The sequence below is a fragment of the Uranotaenia lowii genome, chromosome 2 (assembly GCF_029784155.1).
Source record: "Uranotaenia lowii strain MFRU-FL chromosome 2, ASM2978415v1, whole genome shotgun sequence".
NCBI classification, from domain to species: domain Eukaryota; kingdom Metazoa; phylum Arthropoda; class Insecta; order Diptera; family Culicidae; genus Uranotaenia; species Uranotaenia lowii.
This window is the reverse complement of record NC_073692.1, coordinates 297694656-297715031: the sequence shown is the minus strand read 5'-3', so window position 1 is coordinate 297715031 and position 20376 is coordinate 297694656. Positions and strand designations below refer to the sequence as shown.

The window sequence follows — 20376 nt, the reverse complement described above, 5'->3', positions numbered from 1 at the left end:
AACTTGAAGTTCAGAGAAGGCTATTTGATACCCAATTTGTAACTTTTATACTGTGTGGATGCAATTGACATGTCACAAAAAGGCTAATTGAGAAACTTCTTGGAATTTGAAGTTCACAGAAGGCTATTTGAGACCTAATTTGTAACTTTTATAATGTGTGGGTGCGATTGACATGTCACAAATAAGGCTATTTGAGGAACTTCTTGGAACTTGAAGTCCACAGAAGGCTATTTGAGATCTAATTTGTAACTTTTATACCGTGTGGATGCGAATGCCATGTCACAAAAAAGCTATTTGAGGAACATTTTGGAACTTCAAGTCCATAGAAGGCTATTTGAGGAATCTTTTGTATCTTTCATGCTCACATTCGAGGAAATTTGGTACCAATTCCCTTTGGAACTTTTGTTCAGCGTAATTCGAACTTTGGAGGCACGAGTTTAAGTAGATATGAGACTTTTGGTTGCTTGGGGTATCTATTCATTAGTTTATTTTGAGGTTATTAGTTTATTATTTGTTCGACGGAATCCTTTTCTTTCCTTTCGAGTCCTGTGGGAATTCACACGACCTAAATTGAGAGAATAGCTCAGATTCAGTAAGGAAGATTATAGTTTTGTTTTGTTTTGATCTATCGCTTACACTTAAACATTATATGGATGACAATTGTAATTTAAACAAAAATAGTTTTTCGCCTAAAAATATTTAATTTTTTGTTAGTTTGTGACATTTTACCAAAGTTTTGGCATTCGTGTCAAGAAAAAATATTTCCTAAAGTTTAATTACAACATGTTTAACCAAGATTTGAAGTGTTATGACTTTTAAAGCATGAATTTGTTAAATATAATTCTCAATTTAATTTAAACAAAAAAATCAATCAAAATCTGTACAGTGAACTAAATCACATGGCTTGAAACATACCATGCTTTCAATGCTCTTGGTTTTATCAAATGGAAGGTAAACTTGTGAAAAGTGACTCAATTGAACCGAAAATATCAGTTATTTCATTTCTAAGTTCCCTTATTTCCAGACATTTTTGAATCATTTGAAAGATTGGTAGATAAGTAATTTAAGTACCTTTTTAGAGGTTTACTGATATATTTTCTATAATATTCCAAAAGGTTTTTCTTGGATGGATACAATATTTCTAAGGTGTTTCTTGGATCTGTTAATTTTTTAAAGAAATTGTCGAGTTAAATCATTTATGAATATTTTTTTTATATTCCTTCCTTTTTGAACATCAATTTTTTTTTCTAGTAAATCTTTCTAATGATTGATACATGAATCATGCCAACAGATCGTGGCCTAGAGGATAGCATACTTGTCTTCTAAGCCAACGTTCATGAGATCGAATCCCGATCGTGACATAACCTGGCACACATAGTATGATGAAGGTTGGCGGTTTTAGCATTAGTGAAATGCTAGCCGTGTATACCTTGTAATTGTACGCCTCAATGATGCAGCACATGCATGTGGATGGATCTTTTCAAGGGAACTTAGATTGCACTTGGAGATTCTACCTCGATATGTGTGTGCTCGTAGTGCTACCGGTAAGCAACTGCAACTTTAACCAATAGTGCAGGGGTGTCAAGTAGCATAGCAAAGTAAAAATAATAACGCGGGGTAATCCACAATAGATCAACTTAATGGACGCAGTGGACTATCTCCCCAACAGAAAAAAAAAAACATGAATCATGCAATAAAGTCTGCAGTGAACCTCTTAGGAAATGTTCTATTTTTGTAAGTAAATTCTCTCTGAGTTAGTTTTAAATTTGAAAAATTATATTCTACCTTGAAGATTAGTCTCATTCAATTATTTAGCTTTTTTGTGTTATTATCATCTTAAGTAAATTTTTTCGCTAAGCTTCTTCAAGTAATTGTCAATTTTCTGCCAACATTTTGTCCTAGAGGATAGATAACTTTTTTCAAAACTCTAGCATTGTTTTGTCACTTTTTCATGAGGACCTCAGATTTTTAATTTCATGACTCTTTAATGAAATGAAATTTCTATAAATGTAAATAGCAACTCAATTTCAAGTAAATTCTTTAAACTTTTCGTTAAACATGTGCTGGTTTTTTATTTGCATTTGTAGATCTCTCACATATAACAATTTTGTTGAAAATTTTGGTTTCTGTAAATTTATTTTGAACTGTTAACTTTTTTCAATATAATTTTAGACTTTTTCAACTGTTTTAGTGACATTGAAAAAATTCTGATAGTTCTGACACTATAGAATAAATTTCCAAAACTTGTGGGATTTTTACAAAGAAAATGGATAAACTCGAAGTTCTTGTCGGGCTTAGTTTTGCAAGTCTTTACAGTACGATCCTTTGGTTCCCTCCCATCGTTTCTTTAGAACTTTAGGATTCTGCGGTCGCTATTCTTAAATTATCTAAGCTTATTTAAAATGTTCCTCTTTTGTCCAACATTTTGCTTTTCTACAAGTGAGGCCAAGAGCCTTCCAAAAAACGTTTTTCAATTATCAGAATTGTCTTTAAAAGGTTTTGTTTTAATTTTCAGTGTCATTTTTTAGTTAGTTTCCGTCTTGATCTGGTCACTAATTTTACCCTAATTTCACTTCAAAGTAACTATTTTGGCCTACTTTTTTACCGCATGGGCGCTTCTAGCCCTGTATACGATCTCCCCTGTCTTATCTCATCACTCGATATTTATCGTGCATTAATCCTGATGTGATTGCACACTATCCAGATATTGCCAAAAACGGTAAGACCTGTGTCTAGAAGTACACTTAAGTGGAGCTTGTAACGATAAAATTAAAGACGAACTCGGACAATTATGTGCAATTAGACTGAGTCGATTTGGGGTCATTTTTGAATTTCTCAAACCCTGGGGTCTAAAGAGCTTCGTTTTGGTCCAAAACTCATCCATGATTTCTGTAGAATTTTTAAGTAACGTTTACATGAGTAAATTTGAACTTTGAGGTTTGTATGGGAAAATTGAATATTTTGTACTGAATAATCAATATCATTTTTGTTTCTTCTGTAGAACAGAGCCAACAGGCAGTTTTTATGCCAATTTATAAAATTCCTAAAGGATATTTTCTACTGAACAACTTTCTCAGAGCTTGTGATATAGCTCAGTTGGCAAGTCTGTTGTCTCCTGAGCCGATGTCCGCGAGTTCGAGCCCAAGAGTAAACATCGAACACAGTTGTACCGGATAGTTCAATTCAACTAAGTATAGGAAAGGGACGGGGATTATCTGCGGTCACTTCCAAGAACAGTTTCCGTTAGGGTCCGGTGGTGTCTTCCTGTAGCTGTGGTTTCGATAGCTACCTCAGGGTTTTCGACTTCCTGGCCAGCCTATGTGCAGGTTAATTTAGGCTTGCCAGATACTTTCAGAAAAAAGCGGGACCTTTCACGACAAAAAAGCGGGACACAGCAGAAAAAAGCGGGACATTTAGGAAATTCTTAAAAAAACTTTATTGTATTGCCATACTTATACGTATGCCATCAGCCATGGTTATTTATAGAAAGTACACTAAGGTTTTTTTAAACCAGGATTGATTTTGGTCAGGTTTTCTTACATGACTTCTATTTACACGATTTTTGCATGAACACGGTTATTCTTCACGGTTCTCGTAACTTACCACCAAGATTGCCGAAAAAAATTTGTGTTTTGACGAATAAAAAATCCGACTTTCTGTGATTTTATCCAACAATTCTCTGATGTTTTTCTGTGATGCTTTTTTCAATAGTTTCTTTCAAAAGTCAAGTCAATTTGCGTCTTTTTTACATTTTACTTGAGAAAAATCAATGTCAATCTTATCATCAAAATCCAAAATTAATAATTACGTAAAAAAAACTATTTTGAAAAAACGTATGCAATTTTAAAATTTTGTTTAATCTGTGAATATTTCTCAAATTTTGTATTCCGTGACACAGATTCTGTGAAGAAAATTTGCTCAAAATTCTGTGAAATTTTAGATTTATCTGTGATTTCGACAACTATAATAAACATGTTATTTGAAAAAAGTATTTCAATTCCTACATGTAAACGGCGGATTTAATATCGCGTAAAAAACCTTTGTGCAATAACAAATATTTTTCAAATTTATTTGAAGAATTTGGAAACTCAAGAAAATTTCCATCATTGTATACTTTGAATAATAAAGCCTAAAAATGTGGTATATAAAAGGCAGTTAAACTTAGATTCTGTCGAAAAATTATAATTTATAATCATTTCGAAGCAACTTAAACAATATTTTCTTCATACTAAAGTTATTTATATTTCATTGGTTGAACGTGCTCCAAGAACGCTTAACTGAATCAGAATCTTGTAGTTACATTAGGGCTTTTAAGCATTGTCTTATGTTAACTCTGAAAAATTGATGCGAAAAAGGACTTGTTCGATTTTTTTAATTGTGTTGATTATTTTAAGAAAAAAACCTATTTGAAATAAATAGAATAAAGATTGATTTTTACAGTGTGAGTCTGTGAATTTTGCAAAAGTTTTCCATGAAAAAAGCGGGACATTTTGAGGAAAAAGCGGGACGGCGGGACATTCAACAAAAAAGCGGGACATGTCCCGCTTTTGCGGGACGGATGGCAACCCTAGGTTAATTGATAAACATAAATAAAACTAAAACCATTTAAAGATCATTTATCACTAAAAGAAAGCTTAATCGATTTTCGTTCTTATTATATTCGGAATTTTGTTTGGTTTTCTGTTGTATGAAACCGCGAATTTCGTGAGACCATGTGGGAAAAAGACGGGAAAAATGCGGGAAATTAAAAATTGATTTTGAGTGGCCACCCTGAACAATACACTCCCATACTAGCTTGGAGTCACATGTGAACGTACTTAGTGCTCGGAGAGCGGCCTGGCTGTCAGAGAATATATAGATATTTGTGTACCTGTATCCTCTTTTCAAACAGGTAAAAGTGCATTCTAGAATGGCTTGAACTTTTGCTTGGAATACTGTTGGCCAGTTTCCCATAGGAATTGGGATCCTGAGTCTAGGTCCGAATACCGCTGCCCTAGTTCTATTATCCATTTTTGACTCATCAGTAAAGAATTTTATCGATCCGGAAGGAACCTCAGGCCCACCTGACTCCCACACGTCCCTATCGTTGATAGTTACATGTCTAGGTTGAAAACGGGCTCCATCCAGTCATCATTCTTTACAATAAGTGAGTTAATTTTAAATATCTTCAGAATTTTTAGGTGTCCTGTAAGATCCCCCTCATAGAAAGTTTTATATTTGGAGAGTCTCAAGGCAGTGCGTTCTGCCTCTAGCTCAATAAATTGATGTAGTGGCAGAATATTTAGTAGTGCATTAAGGGCCTCGTTTGATGTGCTTCGCATGGCGCCAGTTATAGCTAGGGTTGCTATTCTTTGAAGCTTCGCTCGTTTCTTCCGGGCCGTAGCTTGCACAGTTTTGGTCCACCATACTAAAGAGGCATAAGAGATTTTGGGTCCTATTATAACTGTAAATATCCAATGGATAATTTTCGGCCTTAGTCCCCATTGTCCCCAAATGTCATAAAGTAATCGGATATCTCCATTGGCGGCGGCTCTTTCTCCCTCTTCAGCTAGGGAGTTTGTCCAGGCTCGCTTGTCTCGTCTACAAGCTTGTTTAACTGCTTTTTCCAGCTCTGCATATCGTAAGCGGGCGGCTGCTTCGGCTGACCCGGTACATGCCTGCTCAATTTCATCGACCATCCTCCAAGTTTCATCCGACATTCTTTCACTTCTTCTTCCACAAACTTTACCGAGAGTACCATGGCTCGTCGTGATGAAGGCATTCTTGATTCCACACCACTGTTCTTCGACTGTTCCGTCTGTCGGCAATTCCAAGGCTCGGGATTCTAACTGTTCAACGTATGCCCTTTTCACCTCTAGATTATCCAACCCGCGGACGTCGTATCCCGACTTTCACCTCGCGCCGTTGGACACGCGCTACTCTCAGTCGTATCTCGCCAAGGACTAGGTGATGGTCAAGTGCAATGTCTGCGCTTCGTTTGTTGCGGACATCAAGAAGGCTCCTTCTCCATTTTCGGCTGATGCAGATGTGGTCAATTTGATTTTCTGTTCGGCCATCTCGGGATACCCAAATGACCTTATTTATTTATTTATTTATTTATTTATTATACTCTCCACCACGCTGTTCAGTTGACTGTAAAGGTTTCTAACCCGTGTTCTAAATCTGGCTACGATTATTCTTTCGTTTATCGGTTCCCATCTAATGAGGGCCGTGTAGGCCTGCGGGCTTAACAGGAAACCAACTCCTCGTTCCCGAGAAGCATGTTCTCCTCGTATGCCAGAGTAAAGCAGGACTTGCCCGGATTGAGTCTTGTGTTCTCCAGTATTAGGCCAACGGACTTCGCTCAGTCCCAGAATTTCAAGCTTGAGGCGGCTAGCCTCTCTAGCAAGTTGTTCCAGTTTGCCTTGTTGGGCAAGGGTTAAAACGTTCCAAGTTCCAATTCGTGTCCGTGTTTTCATGCTAAAAGTCGCCGCCAAAGTTCCAGGTCGGTCATTTCTTTCGGATTCCGTAACAATTATATGAATCGGGAGCAGTAGGTTGTTAGCCTAAAGTTCCTATGCGGATGATTTTAAACTCGTATACGTTCTCCCGAAGATGCGGGATTCCTACAAACCCAACGAGACACGGAAACATACAACATTTCAATTCGACTGTTGCATTCAACAGATACCTTCAGAGGCCATATCTCTTACGTTGTCATCAAAGCTTCCAAATGTCTTGAATTCCTGTTCAGAATAACCAAGCATTTCAGAGATATTCTTTGCCTTAACACTATTCTACGCACTGGTTCCTTTTAATTTGAGAGTACTGCTCAGTCGTTTGGCATCCCCACTATAACAACTGAATTGAACGTATGTATAAAGAAAATCCAACGTAAATTATTACGCTTCGTTCTCGCAATTTACCTTAGAACCCTGATGTCTTCTCGTCTTTGATGCATCCTTCACTTCTGACACTATTCTCGTTAATGTTGATTTTTCCCAAATTTTAAAAAGTTGGAATTTTCAACGTAAGGTCCAGAAACCTTCGATCTCAACCCTTTCTGATCGTAGTTAGACCAAGATTCTCATATTTTCAATATTTATTATCTTGATATGTGAATAGATTTTAATTTGAAAAATCTTTTTTTTTTTTCAGAACTCCAAGTATAGCTCCTCAAAGAGGGACTACGAACGAGAGGCTAGCAGATCCGGTGGTTATGGGCGTGACCGGGATAACTCTCCGGCAGGAAGTTCGCTAAACAATGGTAAGTTAGGAACGTGGCAACAACGTAATTTTCTCTCCCTGATCACTATTTGATATCTTTGCAGGCAACTACAAGTCTATCTCCCCGGACATGGATTCCCCGAGAGATCGCGATCGCGAACGAGATCGTGATCGCGAACGGGATCGAGATCGTGATCGCAGCGATCGGTACCAGTACGGTATGAGTAAGATGCGCGACAAGGATCGTGACCGAGATTATAAGAAGGATAAATATTCAGGTAGATGACGGATTAACAAAGACAGATATTTTGTTAACATTAGTGAATATTTCAGATTCACTACGATCACCGAAAGATAAACGAAGCAGGAGCGATAGAGACTCCGATCATCGGTCGAACCATGATCGACGTCTCAAACTATCGGTATCCGAGAAACGAGGTGGTTCCAGCTCGAACTCTGACGACCGTGAAAGGGATCGCGAGCGTGAACGTAGCGAACGAGAGCGTGAACGAGAACGTGACCGTGATAGGCTTCGCGACAGAGATCGAGATCGCGATCGAGGAGGGGGAGGAGGAGGCATCGGTGGAAACAGCGGAGGAAGTGGTGGGGGAGGTATAAGTAATAGTGGCGGAATGAGTGGAGGCGGCAGTAGCAGCATGGGTGGAGGGGCTAGTGGAAGCGGAGCAACCGGAGGGATTGGTGGTGAGAGAGTTAATCGCGTTGGCGATTGGAGCGAACATGTAAGCTCGTCGGGGAAGAAGTATTACTACAACTGCAAGACCGAAGTTTCCCAATGGGAGAAACCACGAGAATGGATAGAGAAGGAAAGGTAAGAACCATGGATGAAAATAATACAAAACTTCTAGCGAATATTAATGGACTCTTTTTATTTACAACAGCAGGATCATGTCGAAAGATCGGGAATACAGTAGAGACAAAGACCGAGAACGCGAGCGCGATAGGAGTGAACGTGAACGAGTGGATGATCGATATTCTGCCAGCAGTCGATCGGCTTCATCGTACGGAAAGCATTCCAACAGTAAAAATAGTAACTCTAGAATCCGATGGCCTGCTCACGAGACTCACAGGCGGAGACATGACGGTAAGCATTGTTGAACAACAGTGTTCAAACGTTTTCCCTTTATAAATTTATTTTTTGTATCTCATTGTGTAGTCTCTTTAATACGTAAGAACCATAAATGAAATTGCCAGAAAATACGTGCTGTATCTCGGCAACCTCTAGATCTAATTTGATAAATACTTATATTTATATGACATGACAAATTTTACTTCATTGTAAATTTTATAATTATTCTTTGAAGTTGAACGTTCAGAAGGAAAGCTATAGCCGAGTTATCTCGAGCTCATCCTTAATTTTATAATACCTAATTGAATATCATACTGAATAATGATTAATTAATTTATTATAGAAAATCAAGAAATGGACATCAGCCCCGGCGACTCAACGCCAACCTCTGAAGCCAACTATTCTCATACGAGCACACCGACCAACCAACAAAGTGCGCATGGCATGAACAATAGCAATTCTGCCAACAATGATGGTGGTCCCAATGCTGCCTCCGGATTAATGGCCAATCAGTTGCCACGATTACTGTCAAACCCGATGGCCACCCAAAGCGGAGTCATGCCGCCACATTCACAGCATCAATCCCAATCTTCGTCGAATTATGCCACATCGGCATCAACGGCGTCTCCATCCGTACTGCAACAACAGCAACACCATCAGCAACAGCACCTACATGGTTCTAATAACGAGCTGATGCTGAGCTCAAACACACCGGGACCGCCAGGATCAGGCTCGCATCACCACCATCATGTGCATCATCCCCACCATCAGCAGTTGCAACAGCAAAGCCAACAGTCTCCACATTCTTCAAGTGCATCTGTTTCTGGCTCGAATACGATTACATCGTCCCATGCCGTCTTGTCAAAACATCTTCCTCAGACGTCCGGAAGCAGCAAAACTTCGGCAGATCATGGGGAACATATGCAGCAAAAATCATTGCAAGGAGTCAACAGTTCCTTGTCACGGCAGCTGAATCCCAATGGAACCGCAGTTGGACCGTCAGTGGAGGGTAACGCGAGTAGTATAAGGTACGTTTTATTCCTGTTTGACAAACCCAAACTTTTAACCTAATTGAACAAAACAGATTTTTTTTACTGGTATATAATTTCCCACTAACTTATTTAATGGTCCCGCGTTGATTCTTCGGCGCATAGCCCTTGGTGTAAGACATCCACTGTTGACGATTCGGAGCCATCTTCTTCACTTTGTCCCAGTCAAGATTCTCGTCGACAATTCGGATTTCGGCTGCTAGGCTTCGCCGCCACGAAATTCTGGATCCGCCTCTCCTTCAAGCGCCTCTCTTTAAATCTCGTTCGCATCTTTTCGCAGCTTGTGCCAAATCCATCTCCACTTACGCTCCCGAATCTAGATTTCTAGCGCCTTTTGATGACACCGGCGATGTAGTTCCTCGTTTGAGTTCCAGTTGCCAGGCCACTAAGCGCGGATGATATTCCGCAGGCAGCGATTCACATATACTTGCAGTTTTCGCGTCATCGCCGCACATGTGCAACAAGTTTTACATCCGTACAACAGGACGGATTAGATGTTGGAGTTGAAGATTCGGATTTTCGTACGTAGAGAGATCTATTTGAGATGTTAAGGAGACTCGCAAACGCAAATAGGGCATTTCTGATCCTGGTTTATGTCTTTCCTGGTACGATCAGGCGTTATCTGGCTACCAAGATACTGGAAGCACTCTACTTTCTCAACTTGTTGCCCAGCTACCACAAAATTGGAAGGATTTTCTGTGTTGATTTCCATCGACTTGGTCTTTCCGACATTGATTTTGAGACCTGCAGCCTTGGAGCTGTCGGTGAGGTCGTCGAGTTTGCTCTGCATATCCGGTTGTTTTTGGGTGAGCAAAACAATATCGTCAGTCAGGGCAAGGTCGTTAAGCTGCTCCATTGCCGAACGATTCCACGGCCATCCTTGGTATGATCTACAGTCAATCGATCCAATAAAGATCTCATCCATTACGATGAGAAAACGCAGCGGTTATAAAATATATCCTTGTCTCACTCCAGCAGCTACCGGGATTGGATTGGACAAGACACCGATGGACTAGTTTCTTAGGCACTCCTCGTCGTCAAAGAGTAGCCCAAATGTTTTCGTGGTTCAGTCGGTCCTGGAATTCGTTGATTTGTCCTAGTATTATTCGTAGCGTTGTGATAAGGTCCACCCACACATGTCCGCCCAGATCGGAATCCAGCTTGCCGTCCCAAATTTCCCACCGTTATTTAGATTGACTTTTTTAGTGATTGTGTTGTACTGTTGTTGTTACTAAGTAGTCAACAAGTCCCAGAAATTAGGCTCCTAACAAAGCTAAACATGATTTTTGAAAAATGTCCCTACTGTCCTTACTCCAGTGAGGTCTCACCTTATGTCGCTCCTACAACATTTTTGTTTCTTTCTTCAACTATAGGGAGCATGCCCTGAATTCACCACTCTACAACGTTTCAAATCTGTCTCACCCATCCACACCGATGTCGGCCGGCGGGTCCGGGCTGTTGAATCACAGTAATCATCAGTCAAACAACCTTAATACGTCCTCTTCGTCGGCCAATTTGAGTGGGGGCAGTAATAGTAGTCAACTGATGAGTGGAGATGGTCCGCCGACGCCTACGCAAGAAATGGATCTAGCATTAACGGATCACCGGAAGAGTAAGTCCAAATTTATGGAACTCCATATTAAGATGATAATTTTTCATTTCCTTGCTTTTGCAGTGGAAGGTACGAGTGCAAACACGACTAGCACTGTCAGCAGCCTGCAGGGCGTAATGACTTCTTCACAATGCGGCCGATCTCAAGGACCGAATCTAACGCCCAGTCTGGCCAAGTACTTCCGTGCAGATTTGATATCCCACGTAACGGGATGGCCGTCGGAGATACTGGAGAAAACGGTAAATAATGTCACTTGTTCATTTCTGTATCTACATCTGCTTTTATGCATTTTTTTTATTGTAGATTCAAAAACTATCTGAAGAGGCACATATTTTGGGAGATCTTCAGTGCAGCAAAGTATCGGCAGATTTAAAATGTGCTAGGAGTTTAGTTAGGATAACGGAAATCACTGCAACTTTGCAAGAACAGAAGTAAGTATTTTTTAAATAGAATTTTTTTTATTCCATGATAGTTGTAGCAGCCATAGAGTGACCATAAAACCGTAAAACGACCACTGGGATCACGGTTCATTTCTAAAAAAACTACCTTATTTGGTATTTCGCTTTTCACGTTTTCGAAATGAATCATTCAAAAAAATTCTTCATGTTCCAGCTTCAGTGCGATGTTCAAACGAGTTTTGAACACTCTTGTAGTAATATCCGTGTCAAAAAGGGGTATGTTCCGATATCAAACATTGTGTGCTGAAATCGTTCCTTGAACTGTCTGATTAAGGCCCTCAACCAAATTTCAGATTATTTGGATAACTCAAAGGGGTCGCTCAACGGCCCTCACGTTTGTATGGAAAATTGAAATTATTTTTTCTAGCTAAACTACAAAAATCGCTTTTTGGCTGACTGGCTTTCATGCACATACCCCGTTTGCTCTTTCTTAATGCAGTTTTTACAGTTTTCTCAATCTAAGTGGAAATTTCACACATTTCTTTTGAAGATCAAGTTTACGACAAAAAAGTTATTAAGAGTAAACTTCGACAACCTGCCGAGGATGCTAGCAAGGAGCTAGTGGAATACTAGTATTTTGATTTTTCAATTACTGTGGCTGGAAAGGCAAAGGAATTCATTGACTCCCTTTTGAAACAATAGTTTTCATTCAGCCAAGAGGTTTTACAAACCTTCGTTTCGAATATAACTGAACCCCTGAGTGTTATCTATCAAAATTCTAACTTTTTTATATCTTTTCAGAATTATGTATCTACGACAGCAAATTCGTAGACTAGAGGAGCTGAACTCGCAAAACTCTTTTATGTCGTCTAATGATCTATAGCGCTATTAAATAAAAAGTTAAATTTATATAAAAATATAAAAAATCTGCAAAAAAAAGTACTACAAAAATCATCCTTTCTTTTTAAAGGAAGATCAACATGGAACACGGTAAACATCTAACGCAAACTAAAATTATTGAAAAAATGTGCATGTTATGAGCGATGCTGCGAATGACTTGGAAAGAAAAAAACAATCACGAACGATTCAAAATGCTGTTATTATCCAGCAGGACGAACAGAAAACAAGATAATGATGATACCTACAAGAAAACACATCAATGTATAAAGTTCTAGAGGAATTTTTTTTAGCAAACAATCCCAACTCGATGGAGTAGGAAACTGAAGTACAGTGAAATCGTTCACTAATTATACCTTTAAAAATAATGACAAACATACAAATGTACACTTTGTATTTTGAGGATCTTAACTTGAAAGCAAAACGTAATCCAATATGAATCATCAACTCATATTTTAAACTGTTATTCTATTATGTCTCTATATTTGAAATCATAAATAGATTTTTTTTCTTTAAAATAAAAAATATCAAGTCTTGTTTTCTGTATGTTAATAAAAAAAATCAGCCCATAACACACTTCGAAAAAAGAACATTCACAATTGATAGTCTGATGTTAATTAAAAAAAGAAAGAACTTCTCGTTAGCACGCAATTTGATAAGCTGCGGAAGAGAGGAAACTTTTATCGTAGATATTTACAGCTTCGGAATTTTGTTTCTCTTTTTACGGCCGAAGTGTAAAAGCAAACTAGTGCAAAAGCTGCTCTTCCGCGAACTGTTTAGGAGACAAATGAAAACATGCAAATTCTGAAACGGACGACAAATTAAAAAATAACCTTTAGAAGCACTTTCTAGAGAAAACAAAATGAAAATTCAAAACAATGCTAAAAAAGTAGTCTAAATATTCATGTATATTTCATTACACAATAAGTTATTGCTAAGAGACAGCCCGAAACGTTAATCATAAAATTAATTGAAAAATGATGAAATCGAGAAGTTTATACCCGAAGATCGTCGATTTATAGACTGCTTTCTCGAGAACTGCAAACCTATTCACCTCTTTTGTGTACTGGACGGTTACATAGATGAAAAAGGCATTTTATTTGAAAACTTCTACAGCTGGCGAATATGATCCAGCACGCTAAAAAAAATTAAACAACATACCTATAAAATTATACATCCTCTAAACATCGGTGGGAAGTTGATAAAAACAGCTTCAAGAGTTTCGGTTGGAGATCCCTTGAACACCGAACAGCAAAGTCCGGCAAGTCCTTTTCATTATGATAGACCTATAAATTACACACACTCACAAACTGAAAAGGAAAGCAACATTGAAAACTACACCCACACACTAATCGGATTATTCAACTGAGGAAAAATATGAAATTAAATAAGTCATCATAGGGAAGAATAGTACAGTTTAGAAGTATGGCAAATAATACAACAAAAGTATATTTAAATCAACTATTAATTGATCATGTTATTTCACTCCCGAAATGTATAGAGAACGTCACTAGTCCTAACGTCACACGTCCTTGCTTTTAAAAAAGGCGTAAGTATATGAAAAACCAAACAAGAGCTGTGCACTGTTCTAATTCTAGAAACAATTACTAAATTTGAAAAAAAAAACATAGGTAAAGTTGATCACCCAGGTGGTGAATCCTTTTTACGGATTGCATTCCAAGGAACGGCGAGCCACCGCATCTCCCCAGTATGCTACCCTGAGTCCATGGGTGCAAGTGGTCAACTCTAGATACTATGTACCCCTACGCCATAAACTCCACCTGGAGCCTCTGGCGGCCATTATTCTCATCCGGACCTGCAACGAAGGCTGTACTCGTGATTGGAGACCATACTCGTGCAAAGCGTTCCAAGGCTATTCTCGTGTATTTATACTACTCAATCATATATACCCTGCCACTTGTTACGATTCAAGACTAAATACCTCTCCTCTGACGACTCAAGGTCCGGCCTTTACTCGAAATTCGAGGCTCGCTTGGTTTCCACGACTATCGTGTGCTTCGCCTCTGTTCCACTGCTAGAGACCAATGGCATCTCCTCTAACGACTCGAGATCTTAGCTCCGCTTGGTTTAGCTCGAGGTCCTCTCCTCTTTGGCCCCTCTTTGTCCGTTTGCCGGTCAAGAGTAGCTTATCCTGGACACGCGCCTGTCACAGCACACGTCCAGGGCTTTACAAAACTACTCGGATAATTCCCGGCGAAGACGTTATCCTACACCGAATCGACTCACCCGCCGACGACGTGAAGGCACTTTATCCGAAAATATTCCACGGCGTGAATACTCTTCTCCCTACAATTTCGACTGCGAAGGAGGTAAAGTCTTAACCCCGCAGCTTCCGTCGTAGGGAGCGCGTTCTACGATACTCCGCGACGGTTGAGGTATCCTACACAACGTTCGCGTCTTAAGTACCTAGCAGCTCGGCATACGCAGAAGATAAGTCTTATCTTTGTAGGCTTTACTGCTAGGATCGCATGTTCCGGGTGAACCCATCGCTGACCAAGCGCCAAGGCATCCTCCGCACGATGTTATCGGCTGTCGTGTCCGGTCCGCAGGCAGCAAGCATATGTTAGTGCGCACTCCTTCGAACCTCGGACAGTTGAATATAACGTGCTCTGGTGTCTTAACTGTGTCGCCGCAGGTTGGGCAGAATGGCGAGGCCACATGTCCGAACCGATGGTGGTACTGCATGAAGCATCCGTGGCCAGTCAAGAACTGCGTCCGCAGAAATCCACCTCTCCATATTTCCGATCCATCCATAATCCGACGTTTGGGATCAAGCGATGGATCCACCGGCCGCGTTCCGAGCTGTTCCACTGGTGCTGTCAGTTGGACATTGAGGCCTCTCTGGCATGTTTCCGCACATCGGACAGGTGCCTGTGCTCGTAGCAGAAGATATCTTCCTCTAACAAGGCCGAGATGGGTATGACCCCCGCCACAACATCAGCAGCTACCGAGGACACTGTTCGGTATGCGCTGATTACCCGCAGGTTCATCAGCCGCTGCTCGCGGCAGAGCTTCTGCAGATTACACTGCCTGCTCAAGGCAGCCGCTCCGTACCGCAAAATGTGCGAGGTCACGCTCGCCAGGACCCTCTTTCTGCTGCAGCGGATCGTCGAGTTTTTCGAGAGGGCTGCTGTCGCCATTGCTGCTCTTTTGCAGGCGTAGTCGGCACGAAACCTTTGGACTTGCAGCTTCTTTCGCTGTCGGTGGTTTTCCTATCACTGAAAGAACTTGATATAATAGACTGGTTGGGTTGAGGGTTGATAGCAGATCACCAGTTTTCTTTCCGATTACATCGACCTTCTTTTCTGGATTCAATACTTCGCAGGATTCTTTACTGTAGATCACTTGGTACCCGTTTGAACGGATCTTGCTCACCGACATAATTGCCAACTCTGGAACACCCAAACATTTTTAAGGGATAGTTCGCATTTCTGACCATTGTAATCGACGTTACAATAGCCACGTTGATACTGTCAGACATACTAGTGGCTTCTTGCATAACATTCCTATTCCGGCAAAAATGAGTGGTGGTTCCAGAATGAAATATTTACTCTTCCGGTCTCGTACACGCCTCCACTGTGTTGTACGCAGCGAAAAATGCTATATGTCCGCTTTGCTTTCCGTCTCGCCCCGGATTCGTGGATCCTTTCCTCTCACTCTGCTGCTTACATTCGGACGCATAATGGCCCAATTTATTGCAACGGTAACATTTCATCGACGATTTCATGAGCACTTCTTCTGCGCTTTGGAGTTCGAATAAAATGCTTCTTCATTTGAGGCAGACTGTAAAGAATCTTGGCTTTAACAATGTCCGCTGTCAGCTTAATGCCGGATGATTCCAGTCCCAGAATCATAGGTTCGTAGCGTTTTGGTGGTCATCAGCAAACTTGCGAGTCACGTGTCGTCAACCAACCTTGGCCAATCGATGACTTTGGTAAAAAGCTCGTTGGCATATTCCTGCGTTGATTTGCATATCACTTCTTCACGCTCCGCGCCAACCAATCGGATTGCCGTTAACTTTCGCAAAAGTCCGATTTGTCTGGTTAAACCACCGTACGTTCTTCGAAGATTGTTCCATACTTCTTTCGCCGTCTCCGCATCGTCATCCTGCTCGGAAACCTCGCCTCTCACCGCCGGATCTTCATCGTTTCTTGTTTTCACTGCGCACCAGGTCCGTTCCTTCATAAGGACCATCTTGGTCGCGAAAGAAGAACTGTAGTTCTCCGAACCTCGTAGAATTTCCCGTATGGAAAGAGTCACAGAACTGCTTCCGGTCTTAATGTTTCTCGAATAGTTTCATTTTCTTAGAAAATTTTACAACTCAGTCATTCTGCTAAGCAACCAACCGTTACTATGTAGCTTGCTGGGTCCACAACTTGATATAATAGACTGGTTGGGTTGAGGGTGGATAACAGAAGGAGTTTATTAAGAGCTTTATAAGTCAATGGTTACTGTTCCAACAGAACTCTTCGCTTGAACGTAATGAGCGCCTACGTAGAAATCCAGGTAAATTTAACGTTTCCTTTTCGGCTGATTGTACACTCCGCAACGCTGTTGATGGTTGTGTTGGTTGTATACAGACAGTCTTTAAAAAGGGGTTCGCCAAGCTCTACCGGCAGTGTTGCTTCGCTTCGAGAAATTGCGCGTAGTCTGCTACTTCAGGTTACTTCAGTCGCACGATCGAGATTTATCGAATGTTGTTCACTACGAATAGTTGTGGGGGCATCTTCACTATCCCCAGATGATGGTCTGACTCGACAGGATCTGACATTGATGATGTCCTAGAAGTGTGGCTGTCTATCAAAACGTGATCGCTCAGTGATTGCGTAGCTGGCAGATCGTGGCCTAGAGGATAGCATCCTTGTCTAAGCCAACAGTCTTAAGATCGGATCCCGGCCGTGAAATAACCTGGCACATATTACTATATGATTGAAGGTTGGCGGTTTTAGCATTAGTGAAATGCTAGCCGTTTGTACCTTAGAATTGTACGCCTCAGTGATGCAGCACATCATGTGGGTGGATTTTTTTAAAAGAAACTTAGATTGCACTTGGAGATTCTACCTAGATATGTGTATGCTCGTAGTGCTACCGGTAAACAACTGCAACTTCAACCAATAGTGCAGAGGTGTAAAGGAGTATAGAAAAGTAAAAATTGTAACCCGGGGTCTACTATAAATGGACGCAGTGGACTCTTTCCCCAACAGGAAAAAAATGTTTGGTACGGTGATCTCCAGATGTATACTTGTCTGGGAGGCGGTGCTGATGACGTTTTCGTCACCATGCCACACATGGTCGGCCGGTGCACGCTGAACGTACTTATAGGATCTAACTCAGTGGTTTTCAAAGTGGTCCCTACCGCCCCCTTGGGGGCGATGAGAGCTTCCAGGGGGGCGGTGAGCTCAATGTTGAAATTTGGGGGGCGTTTGAAAGACTCAGGGGGGCGGTGAGGTCTTAATTCACATTTTCACAAATCACGAAACAACGTAGATTTGAAATAACACCGAAAAAGCTCGACGCAAAAAATGAATTTACGTTACAAAACTAGATATCAGGTTGAAGACTTAAATATCTGTAATTTCACAGAGCTGCAAGTAAATTTTTGTTCCAGTATCTCAATAATTATTTTTAAATGTAACTACAAGATTATTTTTTTAAATTGTCACTGATTTTGTATACGATCTACATTTTGATCATGTTTTGTAAGATTATTTTGGATTATACTAAAACATGAGAAATTTTATATGGCAATGCTTGATAATCTTTAAATAGTACTTTCTCAAAATATCAGCTAAACAGAAAAAACCTTCGAAAATATTTGTATTAAAAGGCGTCATCTGTGATTTAGTTATAGATTTTCTTGAAAGAAAATATGTAAGAATTTTTTTAGATTAGAGAACTTTTATTTTAAGTTCTTCTATGTTCATCTCTATTTCAATCGATTCATAAAATCAATTGTGCCATTTGCCATGGATAAACTTTTTATCTATTTGGTAATCACTAAAATTGCCTGAATTCAGTTATTAGAATCTAATTTAAACTTTAAGACCCGTAAATGCAGCATAACTTTAAACCAATTAAGGTCAAGAAGTTATACTATTCCTACTTTTTTTTACCGGCTTGACAGTATTTAATTTGTATTCAATAATGCTATTTAGTCTACAACACTAATGCAAATTAATGGTGAATAAGAAATTTTGTTTATCGAAATTTAGGATTTTTGATTTGATATCAACACAAACTAATTAACCAGTTTAAGTGTGTCCATGAAACTTGTCTTAGTATGAAGTGTTTACTGGAGGTTTGAAGCAATATGAGGCCCTTGGAGCCAATGGGTATAGCGTATTTTTTGAAAAATATATGGAAAATGACCAAACATTACAACTTTAAAGCTAATTTCGAGAAAACACGCTTTTGAGTTGTTATGTTTTGTCATCTTCCATATATTAAAAAAAAAGCATTTTTCTTTCGAACAAAATAGTATTACATATAAATTCAAAAAATCTGAAAAATCATTAAATATAGTTCGAAATATAAAGAATCGTTTGGCATTATTGAATCAAGATCGACCATTTTTACACTTATAACACCTTATAATACCCCTTTAGCTCTGATGGCCTAATATAAATTTGATTTGATTGAAATTTGTTTATTTGGAAGAGTGCCGTGCGCTAACCCGATTAAGCATCCACATATAAATTTGAATGAGTTTTGAGTTAAACCTTACAACAACATCAAGCCAAAAGCTAATAGCTTTTCAACGATCCAGATTTTCAATTCTTCCAATAGATTTTCTGAAAACTTGTCTAGGGGGACGTCGAGCCCGATAATTTTGTAAAAGGGGGCGGTGAGTAAAAAAAGTTTGAAAACCACTGATCTAACTCTTTGAAGAGATCTAATTTACTTAACACAAGGATATGATGGCTAGCGTTTTACAAATGCTAAAAACATCAGCCCACAGAGAGGACACTATGCCGTGACCGAGGTTCGATCTCATGGCTGCTGGCTTAGGAGACTTGAACACAATTTCCCAGGCTAGGTTGGCAGCCAATAGAGTATGCAAAATCTACAAGAATACTTTTGGATTTTGAATACAAATGTCATAGAACCATATTCAAAGGAATTAGGCTAATAAATGTGACTTTTTCCATCCAGCAAAATACGCCAACGGTGAGAGTTCTAAAGGGTGTTTTATAGAAAAAATAGCATGTTAATGTAAATACAAACATTCTAGTTGCGTTACAAAAAAAGTTGATGCAGATAATTACTATTATTGACTGTTCTAGTAGTGAATACAGGCATGAGGGAGGGTGGCGGGTAAACAAGAAATTAACCTTTTTTGCCCATTTCGAAGCAGCGAAGATTCGCGGTCGACAAAATCCTTCGAAGTTCATTGTGAAGAAATCATTCTGGAATTTCAACATAACCACTGTTTTTCAGTATCAAAGGGATTACTTCTGTCTGACAATAAAACGAAACGTTTCTCTATTGAAATTTGCACTTTTTTTTATTTTCACCAGTTACATAATGTTTCATCTAACTTTTCGGGAATTCGTTCGTTTTCAATTATGGCCAACATCGACTTCACCAAGCACGTTTTGAATCGGAAATGCCTTCCGGAAGGCCGTGCCGTTCTTGATCTTACATAACACATCGACTTCTCAGCATCCACATTCACTGGCCTATTCCCGTGTTCCGTTCCTTCTTGCTTAATGGTACTTGTAGTTGCGATGGTGCTTCAGCTTACCGTAGTTAATGGTGTAGAAGAAGACCATTCCTCCAACGATGACCTGGAAAAACGGAGCGATTCCCATCCGCTTTGGCTGCCAGTACTTGTGTTGCCATCGCCAGAAGGCGCGACTGACGGCCCCGGCTGCGGCCTTGGGGTTCTTATCGCGGCGCCCAAACCAGGAGCCGAGTTCGCTTAGCTTCACCTGTCCGAACGGGGTGTCCGGTTTACCGTAGTAACGGGCTGGATCGTACGGCCCGTGAACTTTGGGGTTGTACTCTGCCGGATAGTCACCGAAAGCCATCTTGGTTCTTCTGTCCGCACCAACTAAACGACTGATCGAAGCAAATTTTCGATTCGGGTGCACGCTCATATTTTTT

At 40.0% G+C, this 20376-nt stretch overlaps 2 protein-coding genes across 2 annotated transcripts in view; one reads left to right on the top strand and one right to left on the bottom strand.

Annotated features, from left to right (window-relative positions):
• Positions 1–13717, top strand: part of LOC129745433 (WW domain-containing adapter protein with coiled-coil homolog) — a 30896-nt gene extending 17179 nt beyond the window's left edge. The window contains exons 3-11 of the mRNA XM_055738510.1: positions 7138–7246; positions 7311–7484; positions 7540–8035; positions 8106–8308; positions 8637–9321; positions 10716–10954; positions 11018–11193; positions 11258–11385; positions 12154–13717. Of these exons, the coding sequence (XP_055594485.1) occupies positions 7138–7246; positions 7311–7484; positions 7540–8035; positions 8106–8308; positions 8637–9321; positions 10716–10954; positions 11018–11193; positions 11258–11385; positions 12154–12235 (2292 nt within the window). The 3' untranslated portion in view covers positions 12236–13717. The remainder of the gene's footprint in view (positions 1–7137; positions 7247–7310; positions 7485–7539; positions 8036–8105; positions 8309–8636; positions 9322–10715; positions 10955–11017; positions 11194–11257; positions 11386–12153) is intronic.
• A 6030-nt stretch (positions 13718–19747) lies between these two features.
• Positions 19748–20370, bottom strand: LOC129746633 (putative ATP synthase subunit f, mitochondrial). The gene has a single exon (XM_055740422.1). It carries the CDS (start codon positions 20367–20369, stop codon positions 19977–19979), a length of 393 nt encoding a protein of 130 aa, XP_055596397.1. The 5' UTR covers position 20370; the 3' UTR covers positions 19748–19976.
• Positions 20371–20376: the final 6 nt, after the last annotated feature.

What these genes read in the sequence shown, in the direction of transcription:
- LOC129746633 (XM_055740422.1), bottom strand. Translation starts at nt 20,369, where the DNA reads ATGAGCGTGCACCCGAATCGAAAATTTGCTTCGATCAGTCGTTTAGTT.